The sequence below is a fragment of the Chelon labrosus genome (assembly GCF_963514085.1).
Source record: "Chelon labrosus genome assembly, chromosome: 19".
NCBI classification, from domain to species: Eukaryota; Metazoa; Chordata; class Actinopteri; order Mugiliformes; family Mugilidae; genus Chelon; species Chelon labrosus.
In genome coordinates, this window is record NC_140352.1 from 9,858,487 (window position 1) to 9,886,013 (window position 27,527).

A 27,527-nucleotide genomic window follows, 5' to 3' on the forward strand; every position below is an offset into this window, starting at 1 on the left:
TACACCGCCCCCTACCGACCGAGAGTCGGTTACAACGGCTGCACTGAGCCGTTATTTCTGCCTTTGTTCTGTTTAGTTAAATTTAAATGACCCTGCACACTAATAGTCCCCATTAAACGGTTATTTTATTTCAATTGATCAATTATAAAAATTACTGATTGCTGATTTATTGCACAGCTTTGATTTAGGTGATCCTACTTGTTGCGAAAACAGGTTAAATTGTTGATATTTCCACTCATGTTATGCGGGTAATGGTGCGTGGAGGTCGGTGTGCTCCCCACATATGAGATCCCCCCTCTCTCCCCCTTTCCCTCTCCCTCTCTCTCTCTCTCTCTCTCTGCACTGCAGTCAGCCACCGCTCGCCTCGGTTGGCGTAGGAAGGTCACGTTATTATAAAGCGGCTCGTCACTACCGGAGAGAGAAGGACTGCGCAAAAACCACGGTCCGGACTCGGTGCTTGCCTGACGTCATGGGGAGCCACGGACCGCTGTGACGGGACCCAGCGAATTACGAGCAACCGGAGAGAGACGCGATCCACGTCCAGCACCGGAGATGTCGACGCCGCGCTCGCCCGCAAAGTGAAACACCGCTCACCGGGGGGGGGAGAATTCGTGCGAGTCTGCGGCAGCACCATGCGAGCGCTCCCCCGCTGTTAAAGGGGCTGTTTTCTGCCTCAAACTATAGGAGCCGACCAGGAGGGGAGGGATAAGCGGCCAGAGAACAACTACTAATCCCCGGGACGGTCATATTCACGGCGGGGCTTGGACCCGACAGGGAATGGACAGGGCAAGCGCGAACTGGATTAAATGATAGGGAATAAAGAGGCGCAGCGCACAAAGCCAACCTGAAGTGTTATGCCCGTTAACCCGTGTGGTCTTCTGCATTTGGCTGGAAATGGGAGCTTTGATGAGCAGACAGAACATAGGCGTGGAAGAAGTGGACATACCGTCCAGTTCGGTGTATCGTTACCCACCGAAATCTGGTAAGTCACCGAACAACAGGTCGGACAGGGCTGGGTGGCGTGTTCCAGGCTCCAGGAGCTCACTGCAGATGATTTAATAAGGGGGCAAAATCAGCATCACACCTGGTTTGTGACAGGCCTGCAGGCTTTTTCAGCCTCCAACCTGGAGTATCTACCTGTAGAGACGCGTTAAAATCAAATTATTCAAGCGTTTGATCATTTATTGTAATGTGTTCCTCATGCTGCAGCATTGTTGTCCATGGAGCCGCCACAGTGCACATACAGTATTATCTCCTGTCTTTTGTGCACACATCTGTGCAAGTTAATCTTATATTTCTTACTGAGAGCTGGGATTTGCCCCCCCCCCCCCCCCCCCCCAATCTGTGAGCATCTGTAGATTATTTTGTTGGCATCATGACTGAAAATAAATAAGTCATGATGGATTCCCGGAGGATGAAAAATAAAAAGATCAGCATCACAGTCAAAAGGTCTGAGTTCTTTTAAAAGTAAAAACTAACACCATATCAAGTGATTATGTACATTTTCCTTTAATATGGGGTTATTTTTAACTGTAATTTGTCATATTAATAATAAAAAAATGGGAAAAGAAGAAACATTTTAAGTATTATATATAAAATAGTGGAAAAGCAATATCTTTTTGAAATGATTAGTTAAATAAACTAAGAGATTAATTATTTTCAGCCATTTAAAGACATGCAATAGATCAAATTTCATTTTGATATTATTTTGAGAGTGTGCAATTCACATTATCTTTCACCAGCGATTGGTCTTTGGTTTGTTCTCTACAGTGAACGGTTAAATCAATAAAATAACAGAGGTAAATATCAAAAAAACCAAAGATATTCTTTATTATTATTATTATAGTTAAATATGTAAAGAAGTAAATAATAATAATAATCACATTTGAAACCAGATTAAAGGCTGCAGCCTGCAAATTTATGTGGTATATTTACATAGATGATCAATATAGCAGAATTTTCTGTTAATCGACTAGTTGATGATTAAACTGATGATATTTATTTATCCTCCGCTTGCCGCCAATTGGTGCAAATAACAAGTAATATAGACACTGCATTCAGAAATAATAATATTAAAAAAAAAAACATGATATATACCACATCTGAAAGTGAAAGGTTTCACCATTTTTGATCAAAATATAATCTAAGGCATGACTAGCCGATCACAAAATGAGCCTCTGAGTCCATTTAAAGACTGTGTGATGGTTGGTCTTTGAATTCAAGAGTGTTTTTATGTATTTTACAGACTTTTTTATTTGATCAGTTGTTTCAGCTCTTATTTAACCTGTGTAGAGTTGAATACTTGGTCAGATTAGTCTTGTTTACCAATTCTTTGTTCAGTTAAGACTGGTAAATTTAAACCATTTGATATCAAGGCAACAATTATTTAAACCAACATAAATCCTGACAAGTCTGAGAGATGTTTTTTATTTGTTTTTAGATTTAAAAAAAAATAAATAAATAAAAAATTGCCCAACACTTTTGTTTTCACATTCAGACCACCTGACTCTCAGACTGTCCTTTGGACTGCAAACTGATCTGAGAGCTTCCAATCTGTCACGTCATCGTTCCTCTATGTGACATTTTCTGATTGAGGCCCCGTGTTCGGCGCCCCGCTCGGGTTTAGCTGCACTAATCCAATTTTACCCTCAAAAAATGTCATTGTGTTCAAATCTGTCATGTGCAGAGACGTCAAGTAAAAGAAGATCTCCCACGAAATGAAATCAAGATCCAATGCCGGCTTCATTACGCTTTATGATATCTAATGTGTATATTTAAAAGACAGGATGTAAGAGATGAAACTGTGGCAGCCGTTAGCACCGCTCTCACCGCGGCAGCTAAATTTGGCCGTATGAATTTGTGATATAACCGTCCTGGTTGCGGCCTGAAGCAGAAGCGGTGGAGATGGTGGGAGGGGAGGAAAGGTGGTGGCGGTGGCTGCCAGTGAAACCGATCTGTCAGTCCCAGTTCCTGTCTGTGGGATCTGGTGACAAAGCCTGAGCCCAGGTCGCCTCTCCCACCTGCTGTAAATAATGAGAAGGTGATGAGGAAACAGAGAGAGCTTCTTTTCTTTTCCCTTCTTCTACCGCGTTAATAGCTTTAAGGTCACAGTGTCCAAACCATTCAACCTCTACAGTGTTAATAAGTGTGAAGAGAAAAAAAAAAAGGAACAGCGTTGCCAGTCTAAATATCCTTCCACCAGGAACATGACTCTATTGCTCAGCATGTATTTAAAGACTATGAACCACCATTACAGTCTTATGATATTAGCCCACCCTGTGATTAAGACGCAAAACATCTATTTAGACTTGTTGTCATGAACCTAAAATCTCGGCAAACAGATGGACAAGCTGGAGGCCAATAACAGCCAAAGTTCAGTCATTTCATGCTGCGTTAAAATGAGAAAACTGAAATTAATATTTGGTGAATCAAGAATTATCTCCCTGCTTTTGGTGCAGTGACTGGAAGTATTTGTGGATGACGTTGACTGCTATTTACGGGACATGTTAGGGTTTTATTGCAGCAAAGTTGGTAGGTTTTTACAAAGAATCTAAGTCTGTAAGCAGTCAGTTTATCAAGGTTCCTTAAATGTATTTATTTTCTAGCAAAAAAGGAAAAAGATTATAGTTAGTTCACCAAAAAACCCTAGACTTCGTACTTGAATGACTGGGAAAGCAGTAGAAACTAAAAATAACAATAATTCTCCCCTACAAGAGCGCCGACAAGTTTTGCGTCTCCTTAAGCCATTGATTTGTTTCCCGATTGTAGATTTATTTAGTATATTTTCATTTTCTTAAATGTTTAAATGTGAGTCTCTCTCTCTCTGTCTGTGTGTGCAGGGAGTTACTTCGCCAGCCATTTCATCATGGGGGGAGAGAAGTTTGACTCCACTCACCCAGAGGGCTACCTGTTTGGGGAAAACACGGACCTTAACTTCCTGGGGACCAGACCAGTAGCGGTAGGTGTTCTCACACGTCTAACGGCCTGAATAAAAATTTAACCAGTTTTAGGGAGCGGTTATGTAAGGACAGACTCTGACCGGGGCTTATATCCAAATTGAGGTCCTGTCACAGCAAAATTATAGAGCAATAGACCCAGGAAACAAGAGATTGTGTAACAGATTTACATGGAACAATGTCATAAAAACAATAAAATCGATATTTTGTGTGGCAAACGTCTTAAATCATTGTCAAGCCATCTTAAATACACCTGTGTCTTACCTGGAGAGACAAGTCAAGATGTCTGCCACGAAAACAAAACTGTTCCATTCATCATTTGTAGCTATTTGCTATGAATTATGGGTGAGCTAAGATTTATAAAAAAACATGGCTGACCCTTGACACCAGCAAACAGAGAATTTAAAAGGTTCAAGAATATTTTGCAGGAGAATTTAGTGAAGAATGTAACGACACAAACAAACAAAAGACAGAAATCGTGAGACATGTCTTCTCCTTTCTGTCCGTTTCTGCTACCGTGGAAACACTGTGTTAGCTTGGGTCTCCAGTTTAACTTTGTTTAGGATTAAAATATGTCCCTTTTCATATTTTGGGAAACTCTCTAAGCTGGACTGGACTAAATAAGGGCAAATTGTAGACTTGTCTAACACTATAGACCACTTGTGAAACCGGCCTCTGGAGCTTTCTGTGATTTTAGACCATCTTAATGAGCAGATGGAGGAACTAGATGCATAAAAGAGTCTTTTAAGGAATCCAACCGTTCTTTTCAGCGTCAGAAACAAAGTTCAGTCTCAAATGAGATCAAGCTGCATGAAAATGATCAAAATATATATAAAAAGCAGGGAAATTGAGAAAGGTTCTCAACCTAGAATTGACAATTTATATCATTATTGATTAATCTCAGTTCACAGTGGTGTCTTAAATGACCTTGGCTTGAAGCGCTTTGCGTTTTTTTTAGGACAATCAACAAATTGATTAGTGAGCGTCTCGGCGTGAAAAGTTGTTGCTGTCTTCTTGTCGTCGTGCTGGATTGCATACGTTTCAGCAGCAGTGACTCCTGCGGTGGCAATTAACAGGCTTTCAGACTACGGCTGATTGAAATTCATTTCATCCCGTCAAACCGATTAAATGTGAAATGACAGTCTGCCGGCTCCTCGTACCGGGGGGACGATAAGCCGCAGTCCCTCTGGTGGGTTCGTTTAAACCTAATCACAAACCTGAAGGTCAAACTAATGAGAGCAGCAGATCACGACGAGCTCCAGCCCCGCAGAGGGAAAGGAGAATTTGACACAGACCACAAGGCTTGGAGGGAGTTAAAAGTGTTGACTTGGTGAAGCTGTTAGGGAAAGACCCGGCTCCATCTCTCAGTGTACTAATCTCAGTCTGTGCTGTTTCTGTCTAGACTGGGGCTAAAATTAGGAGTGCAGTTTTTCTCCTGATTATGTGGGTGTTTATAATCCTCCTGTGGGCACTGGATTCAGTTGGTGCTGGCGCTTTTTTTTTTTTGTTGTTGTTGTTCTCGTATGTGTGTCTGTAGCTTTACCAGCGTTATATAATGTTTGGTGGTTTCTGAGCAGATGGTGCGGTGGAATCATAAACCCAACCCGCAGTTGTTGTGTTCTCGGGCTCCTGCACCGCTCAACAAATATGATAATGGACCAGGCTATATTTAGGGGTTTTTCACAAAGTCCTGCCTGGAGCACACAAATACCAAATGGATTTTCCGCCACACTCCGATAGATAAAGTGGTTGGCTGACTGTGAATCAGACTGAAATTTTCACGTTTCCAGAGGATGAATCCTAATGACTTCCTGGTTCTTTTCTTGCCGTCATGAGTGTCAAGTCTTTGGCTTTTTGTAAAATGTCTTTTTGTCAAAATTTTACATATTATCTAAATGTACATTAGCTGCAAGGACTACTTTGCATTACCTTGCTTTTGGTTTTGTCTTGGATTTAATTATATTATTTAATTTACATCACAATTCAGTGTTTATTGTGTGAATAATGGAAACCCGGTGCCTTTGTAGTGGCTGATAAAATGTTTCATCTGACAGTCACTGTGTATGGCATCACTTCCTGTTAGCATAAATATGACGCTTAGTTTACAGAAAATTAGCTTCCTTCAGATGGAGGTCTTGAGCTTGAAGTTACAAGAGGGGAAGTTCACAAAATGTTAGCCGTTCAAGCGGTAACATCAGTCACAAGTCACAAGAACACTGCTAGGCTAATGCTAAATTAATGTAGGAAACGTAAAGTTATATTAAAAGGTTGTGTTTGTTGTCATCATAAAGTGACAAAGAAAACTAAACTTGTGTGCTGCGAGCTCACAGAAAATGTCCAGTTACGATGTTCTGAATACCACAAGGGGGCGCTGGTCACACGGACGCAAGCAAAACAGCTTTTATTTAACTAGCAAGCATTAGCATGCTAACCCACCAAACTAAGCTGGCAAACGTGAAAAACATTATAACTGCTTAGAATTAGCTTGTTAGCATTGTCTTTGTCAACGTTTTAGCATGCAGTTGTTAGCGTTTAGCTCAAAAACACTGCTGTTTCTGAATACAGACTCTGCTGCAAAACTGAAAGGACTTTTTCTAAAACTTTCTTGAGCTTGCCCTCAATTATTAATGTATTCTCGGCTCAATGCTCACCTGTGTTCATAAAAGAAAACTAGTGTGAGCGTGTGCACGGAAATGCAGACTGATGCACTGATGATTCCATATAAGTCCTGCAGTGTTGCCTGTGTAGATTGCAGTGAATAGCCCTTTTCAGCATCTGTTACCGTGTGTGTTTGTTTGTGTGGTTTACAGGCGTGACTCCTGCTGAGTCCAGATGTGTAATAGTGCTGAATATGGTGCCCTTCACAGCCACACAAACACACAGGCACACAGATGAGGGGTTGTAGAGTCAAGGTATCTGACCACATCCTGCATGTTTCTGCTCCAGAGATCCCCAGGTCCACCTCGGCTCTCACCTTACGGCTTATTCAGCAACTTTTACCTTCAAACGCACAACAAAGCAGTGCTGAGAATTAAACCACGGCTTGGGTCAAGTTTAAAGGTTATGCGTTGAGTTTACGCCAAGGTTTTTGATGTTTTATTTCTAATGGCAGGCTAGTCACATTCTTATCAAAGATCCCGTTGGTCCCTCTACACGGCTTAAAATAAAGACGGACTCTGTTTGACCCTGGACTCTTTCAAGCTCCTGTGGTCCCCACGTTTGCATAAATTTGCCAAACGCTGTCTGAAGTGTCAGCTCCGTCCCTGGAAAGACACAGTCTGGGCAGATTTTTTGCTCCATCCCAGCACTTGTCAGCGCCAACAAGATCCGTGCTGACAAGCCGAAAACCCTTTTGTGTTAAGGTTAAACCCAGAGCAGCCACGGTCATCGTCTAACCCTGAATTTGCTGCGGCAAAGACAGGAATGTTGGGCGGCTGAGGGAAAGTGAACACTAGTACTCTTTACTCCCATAACATGTGTTTTGCATCTATAATTTCTTGTTTTCTTTTTGTCGTCAGTTCCCATATGCAGCCCCTCCACCTCAGGAACCTGTAAAGACGCTACGAAGCCTTATAAACATTCGAAAGGACACGCTGCGGCTTGTACGGTACGCACCTGATATAACCAATCATTACTCTATTTTTAGGGACTTAGCCACAACAGCTAATTTAAGAGTGTGTCAAGTCATTCAATTACAAAACTCAGACCAGATTTCCTTGAAAACAGGACCCACACACCTATATCAAACAGTTAGGTTTAAATTTAGATAACCTTTGTTTATTGCTATGGTCTCAGGTTATTAAAGCCTGAAGAGCTTTATCATTGTAGATTTCTGCTCTGTATTTGACTTCCATCTTTGACCAGGTGCAGCGAGGACCTGAAGCTGCCAGGAGACGAGGCGGCGGGGAAGAACCGGGCCTGCTACAACGTGGAGTTCACCTTCGACGCTGACACACAGGTGGCCATCACCATCTACTACCAGGCCATAGAGGAGTTTCACAACGGAGTGCCAGTGTAAGTGAACGGACTGACATGCACGGATGCACATTTTACTGATGTTTTTATTGAATTATCCCTGCCTATCTAGCTTCAGTTCGATTTGACAGTTATGTTAGCGTGTGAGCTGATTCCTTTTTTTTGTTACTGAACATGTGTTTGCTGCTGCACTTCAAAACCCTCTCCATCTTCTTCTGTGCCCTCTAAAGCCTAATCCACGTTAAAATACATTTCCTAATGTTAATGCTATGATAAAATCCTCTGCCTTTGATATAGAACGAGAGATCACAATACTTCTCCTCAGAGCCTTTGCGTTGGCAGCTCTCGGGTTCATTCATTGATGGGATAATTATGTGAATACTGACGGTTTCGACAGGACTAAAATGTGGATTCGTGTACAGATAGAAACAGCTGTGTTATCATATTTCTGGGCTTTGGGTCCTATGGGTTGAGGGGCGGGGCCTCTGTGGATCATCCCACAGATACTTGATCAGTTTGGGATCTAGTGAATTTGAAGGCCAGGTCAACACCTCGTGCTGTTCTTCATGTTTTTTTTAGTCGTTCCTAAACCATTTTTGTGTGCTGCCATCAAGGGGTGTCATTGCTATGTGGTGGGGGTGCCTGGTCTGGTCTAGGTGGGTGCTACACTATATTACCAAAAGTATTCGCTCACCCATTCAAATGATCAGAATCAGGTGTTCTAATCACTTGGCCTGGCCCCAGGTGTATAAATTCAAGCACTCAGGCATGCAGACTGTGAAACAAGACATTTGTGAAAGAATGGGCCGCTCTCAGGAGCTCAGTGAATTCCAGCGTGGAACTGTCATAGGATGCCACTTGTGCAACAAATCCAGTCGTGAAATTTCCTCGCTCCTAAATATTCCACAGTCAACTGTCAGCTCTATTATAACAAAATGGAAGCGTTTGGGAAAAACAGCAACTCAGCCACGAAGTGGTAGGCCACGTAAAGTGACGGAGAGGGGTCAGCGGATGCTGAAGCGCATAGTGCAAAGAGGTCGCCGACTTTCTGCACAGTCAATTGCTACAGAGCTACAAACTTCATGTGACCTTCAGATTAGCCCAAGTACAGTACGCAGAGAGCTTCATGGAATGGGTTTCCATGGCCGAGCAGCTGCAGCCAAGCCACACATCACCAAGTGCAATGCAAGGCGTCGGATGCAATGGTGTAAAGCACGCCGCCACTGGCCTCTAGAGCAGTGGAGACGCGTTCTCTGGAGTGATGAATCACGCTTTTCCATCTGGCAATCTGATGGACGAGTCTGGGTTTGGAGGTTGCCAGGAGAACGGTACATTTCAGATTGCATTGTGCCAACTGTGAAATTTGGTGGAGGAGGAATTATGGTATGGGGTTGTTTTTCAGGAGCTGGGCTTGGCCCCTTAGTTCCAGTGAAAGGAACATTGAATGCTTCAGGATACCAAAACATTTTGGACAATTCCATGCTCCCAACCTTGTGGGAACAGTTTGGAGCGGGCCCCTTCCTCTTCCAACATGACTGTGCACCAGTGCACAAAGCAAGGTCCATAAAGACGTGGATGACAGAGTCTGGTGTGGATGAACTTGACTGGCCTGCACAGAGTCCTGACCTGAACCCGATAGAACACCTTTGGGATGAATTAGAGCGGAGACTGAGAGCCAGGCCTTCTCGACCAACATCAGTGTGTGACCTCACCAATGCGCTTTTGGAAGAATGGTCAAAAATTCCTATAAACACTCTCCTCAACCTTGTGGACAGTCTTCCCAGAAGAGTTGAAGCTGTAATAGCTGCAAAAGGTGGACCGACATCATATTGAATTCTATGAGTTAGGAATGGGATGGCACTTCAGTTCATAGAATGAGTAAAGGCAGGTGAGCGAATACTTTTGGTAATATAGTGTACATGTCTAAGTAACATCCACATGAATGAATGCCAGGTCCAATAGTTTCCCAGCAGAACACTGAATGGTCAATGTTATTTACTTCTCCTGTCAGTGGTTTTAATGTTGCGGCTGATCGGTGTATATCTACAAGTCTGACAAATACTTAGATGGACACAGAATACACAGAAATAAATATGACGAATAAAATGATGTACTAGCTAGACTAACAATAAATAAACACAAGACATTAGGTCAACTTCAAACTTAAAATGCTCTTAAAGCGATTTATTGGTTAATATATAATTAAAATGCGGAAGGTAATTCCAGCTAATTTCCAATTTTTGGGTTCCTTTTGTCGGCCATGTCGCTTCCACACGTTCAGTGACCATTCAGATCTAGTCCCTAGTGAGATGGTAGCGTCTTCATATCTCGTCTTATTACTTCCGACGCCAAGATCAAACACAGTCTCCTGATACTTTACATGAACATGATACCAGTGAGTTCTGTGCAGACTTAAAATGTTGAATCCCTAATGAAATACAGAACTAAAAATTCATGCTAGTGTGGAATGAAAAAAAAAGAAGCATATGCATAAATATTCATGCAGACACTAATTAGCTATGCCAGCGTGCTCTTGCATATCTTGTATACATCTCATGTTACATGTCAGTTTTAGCGTATTGTGCATAAGGAGCTGTCTGTGATTCTATTTCTGTTTAGACAGGATGCACCAGGTTGTCTAAGACTCCCCCTCTCTGGTGTTCAGGACCGAGGAGACTGATAACTGCTTAGACATGAACTATCCATGTGTGAACAGCAGCAGATAGAAGCGATAACGCTGATAGGTTGCGTCTCTCTCTCTCTCTTTCTGTGTCTTCCCTGTAGCTACCTGCCTCAGGACAGCTCACTGCAGTCCGAGACAGTGCATTTCAAGCGGGGAGTTTGCCAGCAGTTCTGTCTGCCGTCGCACACCGTTAATCTCAGCGAATGGGCCGACGATGAGGTAGGAGGCTTGCGTTTGCGGGCTGGCGGTTGCGTGGTGGAGCGTGGAGTCACTTTTTGCAGATAGAGCATCAGCCGTGTCTCTCTCCTCAGCTGCTGTTTGATATGGACAAGGAGGTCTTCCCCATGGTTGTGCAGGCAGTCGTGGACGAGGGAGAGGGTGAGTTTCATCAGGCTTCGTGATGCGAAGGTAGAGCAGCAGAATTTTAAGCAGTTTTTTTTTTTTCTTTGCAGAACATTTGGGACACTCGCACATACTGCTAGCTACCTTTGAAAAGGTAAGACTCTTATTTGGGAATTTGCTGCTCTCAGATGGAGCTAAAACCATTAGTCACTTTCTGTGATAAAATGCCGAACCTTTGCTGGAACCGGCTTAAAATTTGTGGAAGCTTTCTCTATTTTATATCCTTGGATGACGGCACACTGAGGGTTTGTAATCATCAGAACAGCGTATTGATCAGATACCCCAGTGCTACTGATGTTTTGATGTTTAGGAGATCCCAAACACATTTTGTGGCTGTGATACCTTTTACCAACATTACACCTTACTTTTTAGCCTTTTATGCCACAGGCAGTATTTAAAGGAATAGGTCACATTATTGCAAGTTTGTCTTAAACCATCAAAGGGCACACACACACTCATAGAAAGAGACTAGCAGCGTTGTTGGTAACTAGAGACCAGGGAATGAAATTCAGCAAGTTGCAGTGGTGATAGGCGAAAAAAAAAAAAAGTCTTTCCATACGGTTGATTGACATATGGCATTCTCAAAAATGTCCACTTCAAGGAAACACTGTGTATAACTTTGGTTTCCACCAACAAATGCTGGTAGCGGGCTTGGAGGTTTACATAGGCAGCCATATCAGAGAACGTCCATTAGCAAACAGTTGACGGCTACGAAGCTAACCGATTTATTTGTGGACGGGGCTCTGCTTGCATGTCCCAATGCTCTCTGATACGTGTTTGGCTTGCTCCAAACCTCCTCTGGTATGATTAGTCAGTGAATGTTCCCTTCCAGCTACATTTCAACGTCCGGCTTAATCTTTTCAAGAAGCTATTTTCGCTTGCTAGTCCTCTTTGTGTACAAAGGTCCCTCTTAATGTTTCTCTGAACCGAGTTTCTCTGCTGACCTGCAGAGGAGCTCCAGGAACCAAAATGATGGTATTTTTAATTGCGTAAAAATATATTTACCTCCATTACTTATGCTCTAAAGACCAAAAATGGTGAACTAAATGTCAGTGTCATATCAGAAACATTGCAGTAATCACTTCTGCGTTAAACGTGTTAATAGCAGGATATTTTTTAGGCTAACCCGAGTGTTGGTAATGATAATAAGCACATTTGTTGCTTTCTGTGGCAGCACATGGACGGGAGCTACTGTGTGAAGCCTCTGAAGCAGAAACAAGTGGTGAATACACATTTTTTTTTTCTTCTCCTTCCTCCTTTTGTGTCACATTTTTTACGCTTTTGAAATACAAAGCTTTATTTCCTCCCCCTTGCGCATTGCGCCTGGCCCGCGAGACCGGCTTCCTTTATTCTTCTCTGTGTTCCTTTTCCCAGGTGGATGGAGTGAGTTACTTACTGCAGGAGATCTATGGGATAGAGAACAAATACAACAGCCAGGAATCAAAGGTGAATATCAGGAAACATGAGAAACAAGTCGGCTTTGACGGTGTCAGAAGTGACAAGTACAGTATAATAAATGCGTGCCTTTGCAGCTCGGCTAGATAAAGCCTCTCTTTCTTCTTAACGGTTTGATCATTTTTGTCTCCAGGTTGCCGACGACGAGATCAGTGACAACAGTGCGGAGTGTGTTGTGTGTTTGTCTGATGTGCGCGACACGCTCATCCTGCCATGCAGACACCTGTGTCTCTGCAATGCCTGTGCAGACACGCTGCGCTACCAGGCCAACTGCTGCCCCATCTGCAGACTGCGTGAGTTTGAACGCTGAAGAGATTATTTCCTTAACTAAACACCCTCCTTCCACTGTCAGAGTTAGCCATCATAACATGAGATAGATAAGACAGATTTTATTTGTCACACGCACAGTTAAACATAGTACAGTGCACAGTGCATCATAATTCTCCCCTTAAAGAGGAACTACTATTTTTTACAACCTGGACTAAATTTCTGGCATAAAATACGATCGTTTACTCACACGTATAACTTTGGTGTCATTTGGAATCATTTGTAAGATATTTAGATTCACGTATATCCATATACTGGGAGTGACTGGGGCACCGAAACGCAGCCTCTAAATAACACATTATCAGCCACAAAACTCGTTCATCTCATCAATATTTTGTTATGATACTGTTCCTTAGCTAGTGCTATTCCCTGTTGAGTCTGGAGTTACCTGTTATCTATTTGCGGATGTGCAGCAGTTTGTTGTTCCTCTCTCTGCCTCCGCATCCTCCTTTCAACAAGCTCATCATCCGTACACTCTGGCTCAAAACAGTAAGGACGTCCATCATAAACAAAGTTGTCGTCCACAACCTCAGAATCAGAAAAATATTCAGCCATGTTGCAAAAAACTAGCAGTAGCAAATTACAAGTAAACAAACCGCGTGGGGTGCGCACGGCGCTCAGAGATGACATCATCCAGGTCAGAGGTTAGTGGGTCAATCTACAGACCGTGGATGATGATAACAGGTAACTCTGGACTCAGCGGGGAATAGCGTATCATAACAAAATATTCGTGAAAACCAGTTTCGTGGCAGATAATACGTTATTTAGAGGCTGCGTTTCGGTGCCCCATTCACTCCCACTATATAGATATACACGGATCTAAATATCGTCCGAACGACTCCAAAGGCCACCTAAGTTATATGGGTGAGTAAACAATCATATTTTATGGCAGCAACAAGGTCCAGGTTGTAAAATACGGTAGTTCCCCTTTAAGATTTATTAAGCAATATAATTTCTGATCTCAGCCTCAACAAGAGAGATGTGTTTGTGCAGACAGACAGATCTTTTAAGGCCTAAACAGTAAACTGCATTTGTTTCTGTTTATTAAAAGAATGAAGTAATGCAATAAAGCAGATGTGTGTGTTTGGTCTCATACGGTGCACAAGGAAGGAAACAAAGAATAGGAAGCTAGCATAGGGACCAGTGCAACAGAGGAAACTGCATCTGTAATGTAACATTGAGGAATAGGAAGTGTAGACTCTGCTGCATTGTTTTAACGGATACAGAGGGAGAGGCCGACTGTACTAGACAGAAGTCCAAACACTTTATTTTGCCCCCTGTTGGACATGTTTGTAACTTTGGCTATGGTAATTTAGGACAGGTTTAGTAAATGTCCAATATCCAGAGTAAATAGTAAAACTCTCTTTCAGATAACCTGTATTTTTCTTGAAAATTGTCATCATTGGGTAGTTCCTAACGTACCAGGTCACACCAAGTAGTTGGATCTCCGAAGGCTGCTTTTCAGTTGATTCAGCAGTTAATTGATCTCATCTGAACACACAAAGACACACAATTATTTTCACAACAACATAGAATTAATAAGATATAGACGAGCTAATCAGCATGATTCACCAGAGGCCAGCTGTCTGTGGATGGTTTGTAGCTCTTCCTATTTAGTCATAGCTCTTCCAGTTTCAGACTACTGTCACCCGCTGGTGTATGGAGATTTATTTCCTCTCACACAGTTCCACATGGTGTGTCTTTATGGTGTGTTAAAGTTCAACTTTTTGCTCCAGACACAGGTGATATGAGGTTTACAGCCAGCCTTTGTTGCTTACAGCTTTTAGTTTGTTGTGTCTAAGCCTTAAATTGAGTGAAAATGTTTTGGAAATCAGCAAAAATCTGCTCGTCATCCATTTTATTCTAATATCAGCCTCGACAGATGTCTGTTTTTCTCTAAAAATTAATATATTATTTATTCTTGCTCCCCTTGAAGCATTCAGAGCTCTGCTGCAGATCCGAGCTATGAGGAAGAAACTCAGTCCTCTGTCTCCTACCAGCTTTAACCCCGTCATCACTTCCCAGACGTCTGACTCAGAGGAGCACTCGGTGAGACCAAGCTGACACTAAAAACCGAACACACACTACATAAAGGAATGATATACAGTAACAGTGAGCTCACATTCACTGCTGTCCTCTTCTCGATGCAGGCGTCAGAGCACATCCCTCCGGGTTACGAGGCGGTGTCTCTCCTGGAGGCGTTGAACGGCCCCCTGAACACCTCGGTGGCTCCGGCTCCGCTCCACTCTGGTCCCAGCCACGTCTCTGGACCGCTGCCCCCGTACAGCAGCGAGCCCCACCCGGCGCCGGCCCGCTCCCTCTCCCCTCTAGACCACTCCAACTCCAGTCAGGGACTCAAACTCAAGAAGAGTGGTTCAAAGTGAGTCTGAGAGAATTAGAGACAGCTGATGTAACATTTTTTATTACTGTACTCCTCTATGTCAAATACAGACTGGTGCATCAGACTCATCCAAGTTATTTATCTCCATTTTGTTGATAATTTCAGGTCACTTTCCCAGAATTCCTCTGTGCTTCCCGAGGAGGAGGATGAGAAGTCTTGCAGCGAATCTGAGGCCTGTCGTCACAAACTTGTTGTGGACCAGCAGGAGGTGAGTGTGTGAAATAAAGACAAAGGCAAAATCCATTATCTCAGTGTCACATGGCTCAAGCTGTTCCCATTTGTTATTGTGTTGCCTCCTCTCCTCACCACCGTTCTCGTTGTTTTACAGAGTGGAGTGACTCCAGACAGCGAGAACCTGACCCTCTCCTCGTCTGGAGCCATCGACCAGTCATCCTGCACCGGCACCCCGCTCTCTTCCACCATCACCTCGCCTGAAGGTACACAACCTTAACCTAACCTTAGTCCAAGTCTTCACTCTTCTTCACATTGTATATAGTTTATGCTTTTATTATGCATCTTATTGCAGCAATGTGAAGGAAAAATAGGTCTCAATAATGCCCAAACACTTGTAATGTGATCTTACTGGTAGAAAGGGCGAAGTTATGGAGTAGTTAAACAATTCTGTCATAATTCCTTCGGCACAAAAGCTACAAAATAAAACCTCTTTAATGAACCAAAAAAATATAGTATTTTTTAGTATTTTTTCCTCCTTGGTTGTAGCTAGGATAATATAGACTTTCTTTCATGCCACCTGCACGCAACACTTAATTTACACCCAGCATGTGAGCAAAGAGAAACCAAATAAATTAATTGAGATTTACTAAAAGAGAATCACACTCGCGCTTATTTACGACTTCAAAATAACCATTTAATTCCCTACTATCTTGTTTAAAAGTTTAAAAGGTTGTCTATAGTATGTGGCTGATGCAGTGCTCTCTCTCTCTCTCTCTTGTTCGTCCAAGTTTCCCAATATGTGTGGGGTTAATACAGTTTATTCAGTCTTACTTTAAATTAAGACATTTGTTTGACAGTTAGCATGAAAAGCTAAACACACAGAACTCCAGGTGCTTCAGTGGAGCGTTTAAACAGAGATAAATCAGGAGCTTGTTCCACCTCAGTGATTTTTTTGTGTTGCTGCCACTGGATCGGATTTGATGTGAAATCTACTGAAAGCTGCATGAAATAATGACCGAATGAACGTGTTTCTGCAAAAGCTAATCCCGTCTTTTTGTGTTGCTGACAGAGGTTTGGAGTTCAGTCAGTTATGAGATTGAAAAAGACTACCTCTCGTTCGCGAAGAGAGGTAAATAAGACAATAATTAGTTTAGCTAAGCATAACGCGCAAGTTTTAGTTTTGGTCTGTTCCGGTTTACTGCCAGTGTTTATGCTAAGCTAGGCTAATTACCTCCTGGTTGCAGCTCCACTTTTCGTTTGGGAATCTAGTTTGGGAATCTTAAAATCAAAAACCAATGATGCATTTCTCATTACTATCTCTATTTTTTTCTCTCTAGCTTTTAAGAACATCAGTAAAACAGCTGCTTTTGTAGTTTATTGTAATTTCTTGCAAACGTCACTTAAACTGGAGTAAATACTGCATTTGGTGAGGGTCGCTTTTTATTGCAAACTGGTGGAAATCTCATTTGGCAACTAAAGAAAAAAATCTCCAAAGCCCTGAGCCGGACCGTGATGTCTGTCTTCGTCTGTCTGCCAGACCCAGTGAGCAGCAGCCTGGCCCAGTCAGTGATGTCCATGGCCTCGTCCCACTCGCAGCACTCCCACATCAGCACTGACACCATGTCCTCCATGTCAGGGTCCTACCTGGCCGGGGCCGAAGGAGAGCCTGGGGGGGACGAGGGCGGAGACGCGGAGGGCGAGGAGAACCAGGACGCCCCCATGGAGAGCCGAGGACCGTCGCAGCAGGACGGGGTGAGTGCACGGGAGAAGCGTCCTCCACAATCCGGACATTTTAACTCTTTTGTCGTCTCACTGCTGTCTCGGATCTCTTCTTTCAGGAGTTTTCCAAGGACGCTAAGGAACAAAACTACTCAGTGGCTGTCGAGGAGCAGGACTCAGAGGTGACAAACACACTGATCTTTCCTGAGCAGAGTGTAGTTAATTCTTATCAGAAGTATTTAAATCCCATTTTGTAAAGTTTTATAATCATTTTCTTCTGTTTACGTAGGGAAACGATGTCACAGAAGAGGACTGCTCCTCCCCGTCTAATGGGAAAGGTAACTATGGTGACCGTCCCTCACTTTTCACCCCTGACCTCTCACCTCCCTTTGCATTTGTTGCTCTCAGGCCATGAGAAAAAAAACAAAAAAACAAGTTTTGATACGAACTATAAATTATGAACCTGATCCGTCAGCGAATCTTTTTGAATCATGCCTGAGTAATGACAACCCTTTCAAAATAAAGGCAACCTATGTCAGGTATTGCCCTCTAGATGGTGCAGTCCCTTTCAAAATGCTCTTAAAGTTGGCTGAAACCACCACAACACGCAGCTTCTGAGCTGGAGTGAATGGCTTCTCATGTGTGCACTGGAAACCTGGTCTACTTCACAGTGATGACTCAAACGATTGACATAAATATCAGACCAAATATTGTCCGCTCTGATCAGGTCTTTGATGGGATACAAACTGGTTTAATAATCGGCATAGTAGTGTGTACAGCGCTGACCCTGTTCAGACCAGATATGAACGTGCATCCTGAGCGATCCGATCACAAGTCTTAGATACAGGTGTGAACACACCGATTAGAGGGCGCATTTGGATGTGGTCTGAGCCGCTTGTAATCCATGTGTTAACTAGTGTGAACACACAATAACACACTGACGGACCGCCTACATAAATAAGGTCCCTCGTTCATTCAGAAAAAAACACCCCACTGCTATTTTGAATGATTGACTGCAAAAGCAGAAGAATCGTAAGTTATGTCCTTTCATTAGTAGGAAGAGCTTTTTAATTTCCTAGTGTAGCTGTAAGCTAACTATATTATGAATACATCTAAACAAGAATAAATTAACAAATAAAACTGTTGCATACGTAATCCATAAAGATTGTTACATACTCCGCGAGAAGCGATAAATTTGTTCTTGTTCCCAGGGCTGCAAGAACAAAAAAGTTCGTTTTGGCCAAGTAATTTATACTTTACGAGAAGCTCAAGTGCCGAACCTCTCACTGCGGCACACGTCACACGCGCTAAGCATTGTGGGAGATGCAGGAGACGATGTCGATATCTGGATATCTGCCAGTAGTTTTGATGACCGTGTCCGTTGGATCACGCCGTTCATTCAGCATCCAACCAGGCACAGTATGCCGATCTATACCCAGGTGAGATTAGCGGTCACAATGGGAATATTAACATCTGGGAGCTCACAGAGCATTTTCGCTAGCCGTTAGCATTTTCGTTTTTCTGCATTAGCCACGCCCACTTCCAATTTCTGCCCAATCACTCAACAGAGACCGGACACCACCCGGTTGATGTGTCGAGAACAAGTTGCGAGAACAAAATGACGGGAACACACTTCTCGCGGAGTATGTAACAGCCTTACCTTATGTTAACTTCCATCACATAAATATTTAATTAAGCATGTGTACATGTATGCAGAGCAATGGTCTTCGTCTTGTATACAGCCATAGCAGCCGTGTGGGGTTAAGTTACCGTATTTACTTTCCAATGATGACCAGTTTCTATTTGTACTTAGCGGCAGTGAAAGAAACGACGCAGACCTCTAAAATAACTATTGTCAGGGCGTAGAACAGTAAATATATAATTGTGCTTTCGCTGAGCGAGAGTGACGCCGCTGCTCTTTACGTCCCACGCTGTATGTTATATATTATATCATTATGTTGGAGAACACACACACACACAAAACCAACTCCGCTGTTCATGGTTCAGAAACAGCAGCATATAGCGATCCATTGTTTTGAGACGGCAGCTGCCAAATGGCGTACGTGTTTATTTGCAAACAGAGCACAAATATGAGACAGGATGTTAAGTGGTCACTGGAGAGACATGCAAAGACTCATTTTAATTACCACATGTAATTAGAGTTGCCCACTTGTGATCGTGTCCCACAGGATGTCAATTTCCCTGCAGGAACCTCCCGAAGGGATCAGTAAAGTTGTCTATCTATCTATCTATCTATCTATCTATGCATTTTAATACCAAGGGTCAGGCCTTCCTCTGAGAAACTGAATGGAACTGAATGTGAACTCAGCCTGAGTGACATTTATTTATTTGATCGTCCTACTTCATGAGTATTTAATGGATTTAAAGAGCGGTAATTTATAATAAATATTCAGATCGATCGGAGCATCCTTTCATTCACAACAGGAAGGAAGCGTCTACAAACATCCTGTGTCGTTTAGATGAGGTCCTGCTGCACACCAGGCGACTGACACGCACCTGCATGATCTGCACTTCTATACGAATGTTATACAACATGTGCGTTTGTGTATTTTACTGTTTGTGTGCGACGTGTGCCATTTACACGCTTTGCTGTCAGAGCTCTGCAGTCTGCCTCTGCTGCATCTTGAAGCTTCTTCATCTGCACTGCTCCTGAATGCCGTTTGTGCGTCAGCAAGTGTGTGCGTGTAGTAAAGCGAGAGTGATGGAGTGTGTAAGAAAGTGTCGTTGTGTGTATAGAGAGAGTCCATGGGCAGTAGGGCTTGAAGTAGAGAAAACAAAGTAGTAAACACAACAAGGTCACCTTTCGTTTTAACATTTTGAATATTGTGTTTATGTAAATTAGTTTCTCTGTGAAACGTGTGTGTGTGTTTGTGTGTGTGTGTGTGTGTGTTCTGACACCTCGGGCCGGACTAAAACGATCTCTGAGCACCTGTGAGTCACTGAATGACCTTTCAGTTCTTTAGGGGGGCGAGCGGACCCGTGCTGCCTGACAGACTGTGAATGAGCACACGCACTGTAGGATGTATGTTTGCACGCACACACGTGTGCATCTGCACCGGCGCTGCCAGGCGGCTTCTTGAATGTGCCCTGTCTGTGTCTCTGTGCTGAGCTGCCAATCATTCAGTCATCTCTGCCACTACCCCCTTATCAGCGCTCATGTCGCACACAAGCAGGCTCGCCGCAGGCATGACCCACTCGCACATATTAAACATGTCAGCGTTGATTATATGGCCACGCTGGAAAAGGCAGGAAAACTACATTACATTTTCATCTCATTTCTCAGCTTAACTATTTATTAGAACGCACAAAAACAAGATGATCATAGAGCAAACACTGCTAAGTAACAAATATAAAAGAGGCAGCTTTACACATATATATATATATATATATATATATATATATCATAAAACATCTGTTTAAGTTTTATTTATCATATATGGAGCCACGTGACTCAAAGTGTGACTAATTAAATTCAACAGGAAGTGAAAAATGTTGTGCAACCAATGCGGATAAGCGGATAAGTTAACCAAGCTGCACTATTGATTTGAAAAATATTGGGTTACTCATCACACTCATAAAAATATAATATAAAAATACACTGTCCACTATAACAACCAGTGATGTGACCAGTTGATGATTGTGATGGTTTATAACATTTTGGACAGGTAAAAAAATAAATGTTTATCGTCTGACAGAAGATATCTACCCCGTATGGCAGTAATGAAGTTTATTTAAAAATAAAAAACAGGCATATAACACTTCTCTTAAACAGTTTATGTCGTTCTTTCATGGCTAAAGAACATCTGATTTATAACATGTTTTATACCCTATGTGCTCTGTCCTGAGTCACATTCATTTTTATCAACTAAAAAAGAAAAAAATTGTGCAGATATGGAGGTGTTGATGTGTTTGCTCACCTCTTTTTACCTTCTTCTCTTTAAACCGATAGTCCAGCAGTTTCTCGTTCTGATTGCATGTCCTGCACAGGAAGCCTCTTGCTCCTCCTTTAACGAGTCGCATTTTTAAACCCTACAGCCTCACGCCAGCTCCTCACTAAAAGTTATATTTGTGAAAGGCTAAATAAAAACGGCAGCCTTTAATTTAATCACACACACACTATGATCAGTTTGTTTTTCGCCGATCACGCTAATCAAATGTAGTTCATTTATTATTTTGTTATTGCCATTCTAGCATGGCCAGCCGCAGCCCTCCACCCTTCCTCCCCCACGACCCCCTCCCCTCCCTGCCTCACTCCCTCACCCGCCTGTCTCACCCCAACCCCCCCCCCCATCCCCCCCCCCTGCTGTGCCTGGCTGCTCTTGTTTGACCTTTGCCCTCGCTTGCAGGTGGGCGGAGCAGGTGTCCAGAGTTGGCCAATAACAATCAGGGCGTCGCCCTCTGTGACACGCCCTCTTTGGGGTTGGATAATGAGCAAGCTCCCGACAGCCGATTCGCCGGTGAGTGGCAACCTCTCGAACATGGACCAATGAGAGCTGAGGACTGGGAGAGTGAAGGGAGAAGGGGGGGGGGTGGGGAGATGCAGGAGTGTATGAATTATAAGACACATTAGCTACTATGCTAACATGCTAATGTAAATTTAGGATACAGAGCACATTTTTTTTTTTCATATTTTGTCAGATTAAGCTGCAGCCAGCGATCAGAGAGGATTATTTTTCTAGCCCAGCATGAAGATCTGGAGTCTTCCTTCTTCTCTTCATCCCTACCCTTCGGTGTTGTGGTGCTTCATTGCTTTTTCAGTACCAGTTAGCTGTGCACTCTCTCCCTCCTCTCCCCTGTAGCTGAAGCCCTGGTGTGTTTGTGTGTGTGTGTTTTGTGTGTGAGTGCATCTTATGGCGTGTCTGACGGGTGGTTTCTGCATGCTGTGATTTCTGTTCTTCTGTTTTATGTGAGTGCGCGAAAGAGAAACTATCCGGTCTTTCCTAAAAAGTTCATGTTCAGCGTCTGCCAGCTCCGAGCCCGCTTCGCCAAACATCCGCGACTCATTTCCACACCCTCCATCTGCCCTTCCTGTCCTCCCCTTATCCTCCTGTCTGCTTCGCCACTCTTGGTGGATTATTGTGATGGAGAGCTAAAGGTTCTTGACTTTGTTCTTGACTTACAGCAATTTTAAACTAAGGTTACTTGACCCTTTTGAGTCCTAGTCCGCTGTGCTTCATTTTGCGTCATGCATTGTGTATTTATTCATTCTGACTCCTCAATTTAGTCACTTCAATGAAGTATAAAGCTGCCTGAAAGCAGTAAATGTAACATAACAAATCACTATTAAAGGGAAATTACCGTTTTTTACAACCTGGACCTTATTTCTGGCATAAAATACGACCGTTTACTCACTCATATAACTTTGGTGTCATTTGGAGTCTTTTGGAAGATATTTAAATCCAGTGGAGCGCCACGTATATCCATATAGTGGGAGTGACTGGGGCACCGAAACGCAGCCTCTAAATAACGCATCATCTGCCGCGAAACTCGTTCATTTTACCAATATTTTGTTATGATACACTAGTGCTATTCCCTGTTGAGTCCGGAGTTACCTGTTATCATCATCCGGGGTCTGTAGATTGACCTGCTAACTTCTGACCTGGATGATGTCATCTCTGAGCGGCATGCGCACCCGCGATTGTCAGCTTGTTTACCTATAATTTGCTACTGCTAGTTTTTTTGCAACATGGCTGAATGTTTTTCCGATTCTGAGGTTGTGGACGACGACTTTGTTTATGATGGACGTCCTTACCGTTTTGAGCCAGATTATATGGATGAGGAGCTTGTTGAAAGGAGGATGCGGAGGCAGAGAGAGGAACAGCTGGCCAAAGAACAACAAAGCGCTACACATCCGCGAATAGATAACAGGTAACTCTGGACTCAACGTGGAATAGCACTAGCGTATCATAACAAAATATTGATGAAATGAACGAATTTCGCGGCAGATAATGTGTTATTTAGAGGCTGTGTTTCGGTGCCCCAGTCACTCCCACTATATGGATATACGCTGATCCAAATATCGTCCGACTGACTCCAAATGACACCAAGGTTATATGGGTGCGTGAACGATCGTATTTTATGCCAGAAATTAGGTCCAGGTTGTAAAAAACGGTAATTCCCCTTTAAGACACAAATCCTGCATGGAAAAAAATGTAAAAAATAAAATCATGATACTCATCTTGATTGTCCTTTTATACAATATATACCCACATACAAGGAATTTATTCTCTCCATTTAACCCAAATCCAAGTGAGCACAGTTGGAGCAGTGAGCAGCCATGCAAGGTGTCTGGCCTCTTTGCAGGATTTACGTTGCACCTCATCCATGGACATAGAGGGGATTCAAACCTTACGGTGCATCTCTAAGTTTTAAACCCGTACAGGACATCTTGTGTCTATATATATATAGAAACTAAAGCAAGTGTAATAAAACACCAGTTCAGACTCCAGAGCGTTTGTTTTTAGCTTGCGAGTGACAAAGTTGAGCAATTCACAACCTTCAGCTCTGCATTCAGCCTCTTCCCCCTGATTCCCTTCATTCCCTTGAACCCCACACGACCGCGTTGGTGTTTTACAGTCGATGTCGTGACATGTTTTCTATTCATGTGTCGTAAAAGTGTTCTGTTATCTCTCCTGTTTTTCTCCCTCCTCTTCCCCCCTCTCTCCTTGTCATTCTTCACGTCCTCTGCTGTCTTTTCTTGGACATTTTTCCTTCCTGCCGCTCTCCTTTTTTTTTTTTTGTCTTTCTCTCTTCTCCTCTCCTTTGCCTATTTTCCCCGTCTTTCGGATGGACAGATGAGGAATCGTGCCCAGTGCACATTGAGGACTAGGTATGGAGTTGTGGTCAGCCGGTAGATCAGACACCAGGGTCACATTACGTAGTTGGATTCGTACAACATAATAATAGCCCTTCATTTGGTCTTATTTTAGCTTCCTATGGCTCAGATTCAATTCCAAATGCATTATACAGTTTAATACAGCTATAAAATATCTCAATGTTGTCTGTTGTTTACATTCTCAGTGGCGGAGACCAAAAAAGGATTTTGTCTCCCATCAAGAGAAAATGGAAGATAAATCATTTCAATTAAGGAAGAAGAAAACCGTATGCAGGTTAAGAAAGGACAAAAAAAAGAAGTTCATGCCTTTTCCTTTTCTCTCTGTTGCACCTCGAGTGTTTCAGTATTAATAAAATAGGTGTCTGGCTTCATGGCCATGGTGCTTTCTTATTGGATTATTGTAAAAAGTGTGACAATAAAGGGCCGATGTCCAACATATAAATCCATATCAGCCTCAGGCTATGCCCTCCATCCTCATGTAATGTTTTTTTTTTTTTTTTTTTTTTATTTGGTTCATCGCCCATCACTTTGTAGCTGACAGTAGGTGGTTATTTAGCTCTGGTTGCCAAGGTAACACTTTATCAGTCCTTTTCCATGCCCGTATTATGTGATTCAGCCTTGACACACCAGTAGTTAATTCAACATGCATAATGAAATGCAAGTTTTGCTGACATTGCTGTCTGCGCTAGCTACCGTTGCACAGTTGCACAGCTATTTCAGCAGTTTTTTTCAACAGCTTCGGTAACCATGTCCAGGAGTGTTATCATCCTCTGCATGGAGTTTTAAAACAGTTTTTCGGTGTAGACGTAGCCTCTGTCCAACACTTTGTCAGAATGGATGCATCAGTAAAAATACTGTGTCATGGCACATGTGATACAAACTTTTTAGTGTTACATCTCCCTTTTTCTTCAGAACAAAATGGTTTATCTGTTTATGAAGCAGGGAAAATGCTGTTAAAGATGGGATTCAGATGTCTCCTGTAAATCTTCTTCTTGATCTAATCGCTCAAGAATGAAGAAAGGAAGTGATCCATTATGGCACAAGCGTCTGCAGACTGTAGGCTAGAGTAACGCTTCTGAGACGCTCAACTATATCCGATTCGGGTAACAAACCGGTCTCAAGCGTGGACGTATTGATCTTCTTCAAGCATCTAATTTGTCTTTCTGAGCTTGCTTTGCCTCCTTGATTCACAGATCTGTTATTTCCTCAAATGAATCATTGAAAATGATGCATAAGCAATTAATACAGTTTGCAACTAATGAGTATTTTCATTACGGATCAGTCTTTACTTAAATATTTCATAGTTTAGTCTAAAAAATTAAAGGAAACAGTGATTTTCAAAGTCTACAATTGGAAATAGTGGAGCACATCCTTAAAAAGAAGAGGCTGAAATGAGTGAAGCTTTAATGTACTAATCATCTACTCATTTCAGTAGTTTTTGTTTTTTGATGTTTGGGTGTGAAGTTTTACTGCTATATTACAGTTGCGTCTTTAAGAGATTTGGAGAAGTTTCCTTGATTTTTGCATCATAACCGTCCTCTCTGTCTCCCTGTCTCTGTCTCTCCTTCAGACCTGATGTACCTTGGGGGCTACAGGCCTGTTCTGGAGCCCGCCGCCCACCACAGCTCCTCCACCAACAATATCAACCTGGAGGAGCAGGGGCCCGAGAACAGGGACGGCCAGAGTCCTAAACATCCCCGCCGCGGACCGCTCATTGTGTAACACTCGTAACACATGCAAACACACACACGCGCCCACACACACACAGACACACGTCCAAACCCGTCAGCTCTTCTTACCCTGCCATAGTGCTGCAACGCTGGACACTGTCCTCGCTGAACCGGGAATCCCCTTCAACATTTCCTGGATTGATTGTCGTTGCTTGCGCTGAAACTCTCGAGTGGAAAAAGGAGGAAAGAGGAAATTCCCTCTGTTCATCATTTGTGCACTTTTTAAATCTCCTCGTTTTCTCGTCTGTGACCTACGTCGTTGTGGGAATGATTAGCCTACCGCTGCGTTATTATTTATTACCTGTAGGATTAATGAGAGCTGTGTATCGTGACACTTCAATCGTTAGAAATGCTGCTCCTCTTCCCTCCTCTTTTTCCCCCTTATTTCCTTCCTATTACCAGCCAAACAGTCAGGGGCTACTGTGATCGGCAATCGGATTTATTACTACAAACTTCTCCTTCTCTGTTGTGAACTGTGTGTTGAATGAGTGGACGGACACTTTAAAAGTCAGCTCACACCGAACTACCTTACCTTACTGAGCTAAACCACGCTGACCCTTCTGCTCGGATCAGGGAGCTCCCGTCTCGAGTTTGCATGCAGCTTTTTCGAGTTTTCCTCTCATTCCCGCCAAGAAATCTACCGAATGTGAATTCAGACGCGATGATGGCGGAGTTGGTGGTGGCGGTGGCGGCGGACGAGCCGAGAAATGGCGGCCAAAATCAACAGAAACGGACTGAAGAAGAAAAAATAAAAATAAGACGCCACCAAGAATGTAGGACGATGATCTAATGAAGGGGAATGTACGTGACATCTAAACTGGATTAAACACAAACTCTGACTCACACGTCATTGCCATCCTCTCCCTCTGCAGCTCCATCTTAGCATGTCAGTATTATCGTAGTGCAACTGGAAACCAACAAGTACCACCGAGCAATAACAAAAACTGCATCTCCTACTTTTCTCCTGCACTAGTTTTTGCAGTTCAAACAAAACTGTGTCTGCACTGGCCTATTACAATTCAAATTCAGACATTTCAGTGTGTTATATATATATATTTTTTAATTTCAGCATCGCCATTGTAAAGGGATTTATTGTGACTAAAGCGCCACGCAATCTGAATGGGCCACAGCGATCGCCGACATTTCGTTCGTCCTCATCATGTTCCCCCCGTTTTCATCGCCCCGACGAGCCCCTTTCTTTTTGTGAAGCTTTTAGTTGTTTTGTATAACTTTAATGTATATCTCACCCCGTTGTTTTTCTGTGTTTTAATTTGTTGCAGAACACTGTGTTGTTTATTAGGATGGAAATATGTGAAAAATTTGTAAAGGTTTACACACTCGCGCCAGAAAACGCGCGCGCGCTCACGAATAACCGAAAAGGGACGATATCGACATTTTAATGCACTATTTAGCTGATTCCTAGACGACACACTTTGCGCGGTGCATGAGGTGATAGTAGAGTTAGCATGTTAGTCTAGGTCAGCCTGCACCCTCCTGTAGACTTGATGATGGATCACTGCACACACATAAAGCGGTACCATATCCTTCTGTAGTGTAATATATATATATATACATATATATATCGGTTGCTGGCACCCTATTCCCTTGGCCGAACTGTTAAGGTCAAGATTACTGCACTACTAAGCTGCAAACAGTCATGTGATCACAGGTCTGAATGTTTAAACGAAGCCGTCCTCTGGCACCGGTCGCAGTATGATATCAAAGGAATGGGTCCAAAATCTGCAAGACCCCACTTTTCTAGAGTGAAAATGTCAAAGAACTTCAAACAGACAATAAAGTTTTTGCAACTAAACGTCCACTGAGTGATTTCCTGTTAATTTAAATAGAA

The 27,527-nt window shown here is 42.9% G+C and overlaps 1 protein-coding gene across 4 annotated transcripts; it reads left to right on the top strand.

Annotated features, from left to right (window-relative positions):
• Positions 1 to 363: 363 nt before the first annotated feature.
• rnf157 (ring finger protein 157) lies at positions 364 to 27,481 on the top strand. 4 transcript variants are annotated; one of them, XM_084568117.1, is made up of 19 exons: positions 364 to 982; positions 3,840 to 3,958; positions 7,475 to 7,563; positions 7,821 to 7,970; positions 10,716 to 10,833; positions 10,926 to 10,992; positions 11,067 to 11,110; positions 12,191 to 12,238; positions 12,391 to 12,462; positions 12,605 to 12,764; positions 14,735 to 14,847; positions 14,949 to 15,178; positions 15,305 to 15,407; positions 15,528 to 15,636; positions 16,911 to 17,125; positions 17,212 to 17,274; positions 17,382 to 17,430; positions 21,460 to 21,570; positions 25,519 to 27,481. In XM_084568117.1, the coding sequence occupies exons 1-19, from the start codon at positions 895 to 897 to the stop codon at positions 25,668 to 25,670; spliced, it is 2,100 nt and encodes a 699-aa protein (XP_084424243.1). In that variant the 5' UTR covers positions 364 to 894; the 3' UTR covers positions 25,671 to 27,481. The 4 variants fall into 4 exon arrangements, with proteins under 4 accessions (XP_084424243.1, XP_084424245.1, XP_084424244.1 ...); XM_084568119.1 differs by having other exon boundaries at positions 17,010 to 17,125; XM_084568118.1 differs by having other exon boundaries at positions 7,827 to 7,970.
• Positions 27,482 to 27,527: the final 46 nt, after the last annotated feature.

Bases quoted from the DNA above. Each gene is read 5' to 3' on its own strand.
- rnf157 (XM_084568117.1), top strand. From the start codon at position 895: ATGGGAGCTTTGATGAGCAGACAGAACATAGGCGTGGAAGAAGTGGAC. The intron at 7,971-10,715 runs GTAAGTGAACGG...TCTTCCCTGTAG, and splicing joins TTTCACAACGGAGTGCCAGT to CTACCTGCCTCAGGACAGCT. The intron at 12,239-12,390 runs GTGAATACACAT...TCCTTTTCCCAG, and splicing joins CTCTGAAGCAGAAACAAGTG to GTGGATGGAGTGAGTTACTT.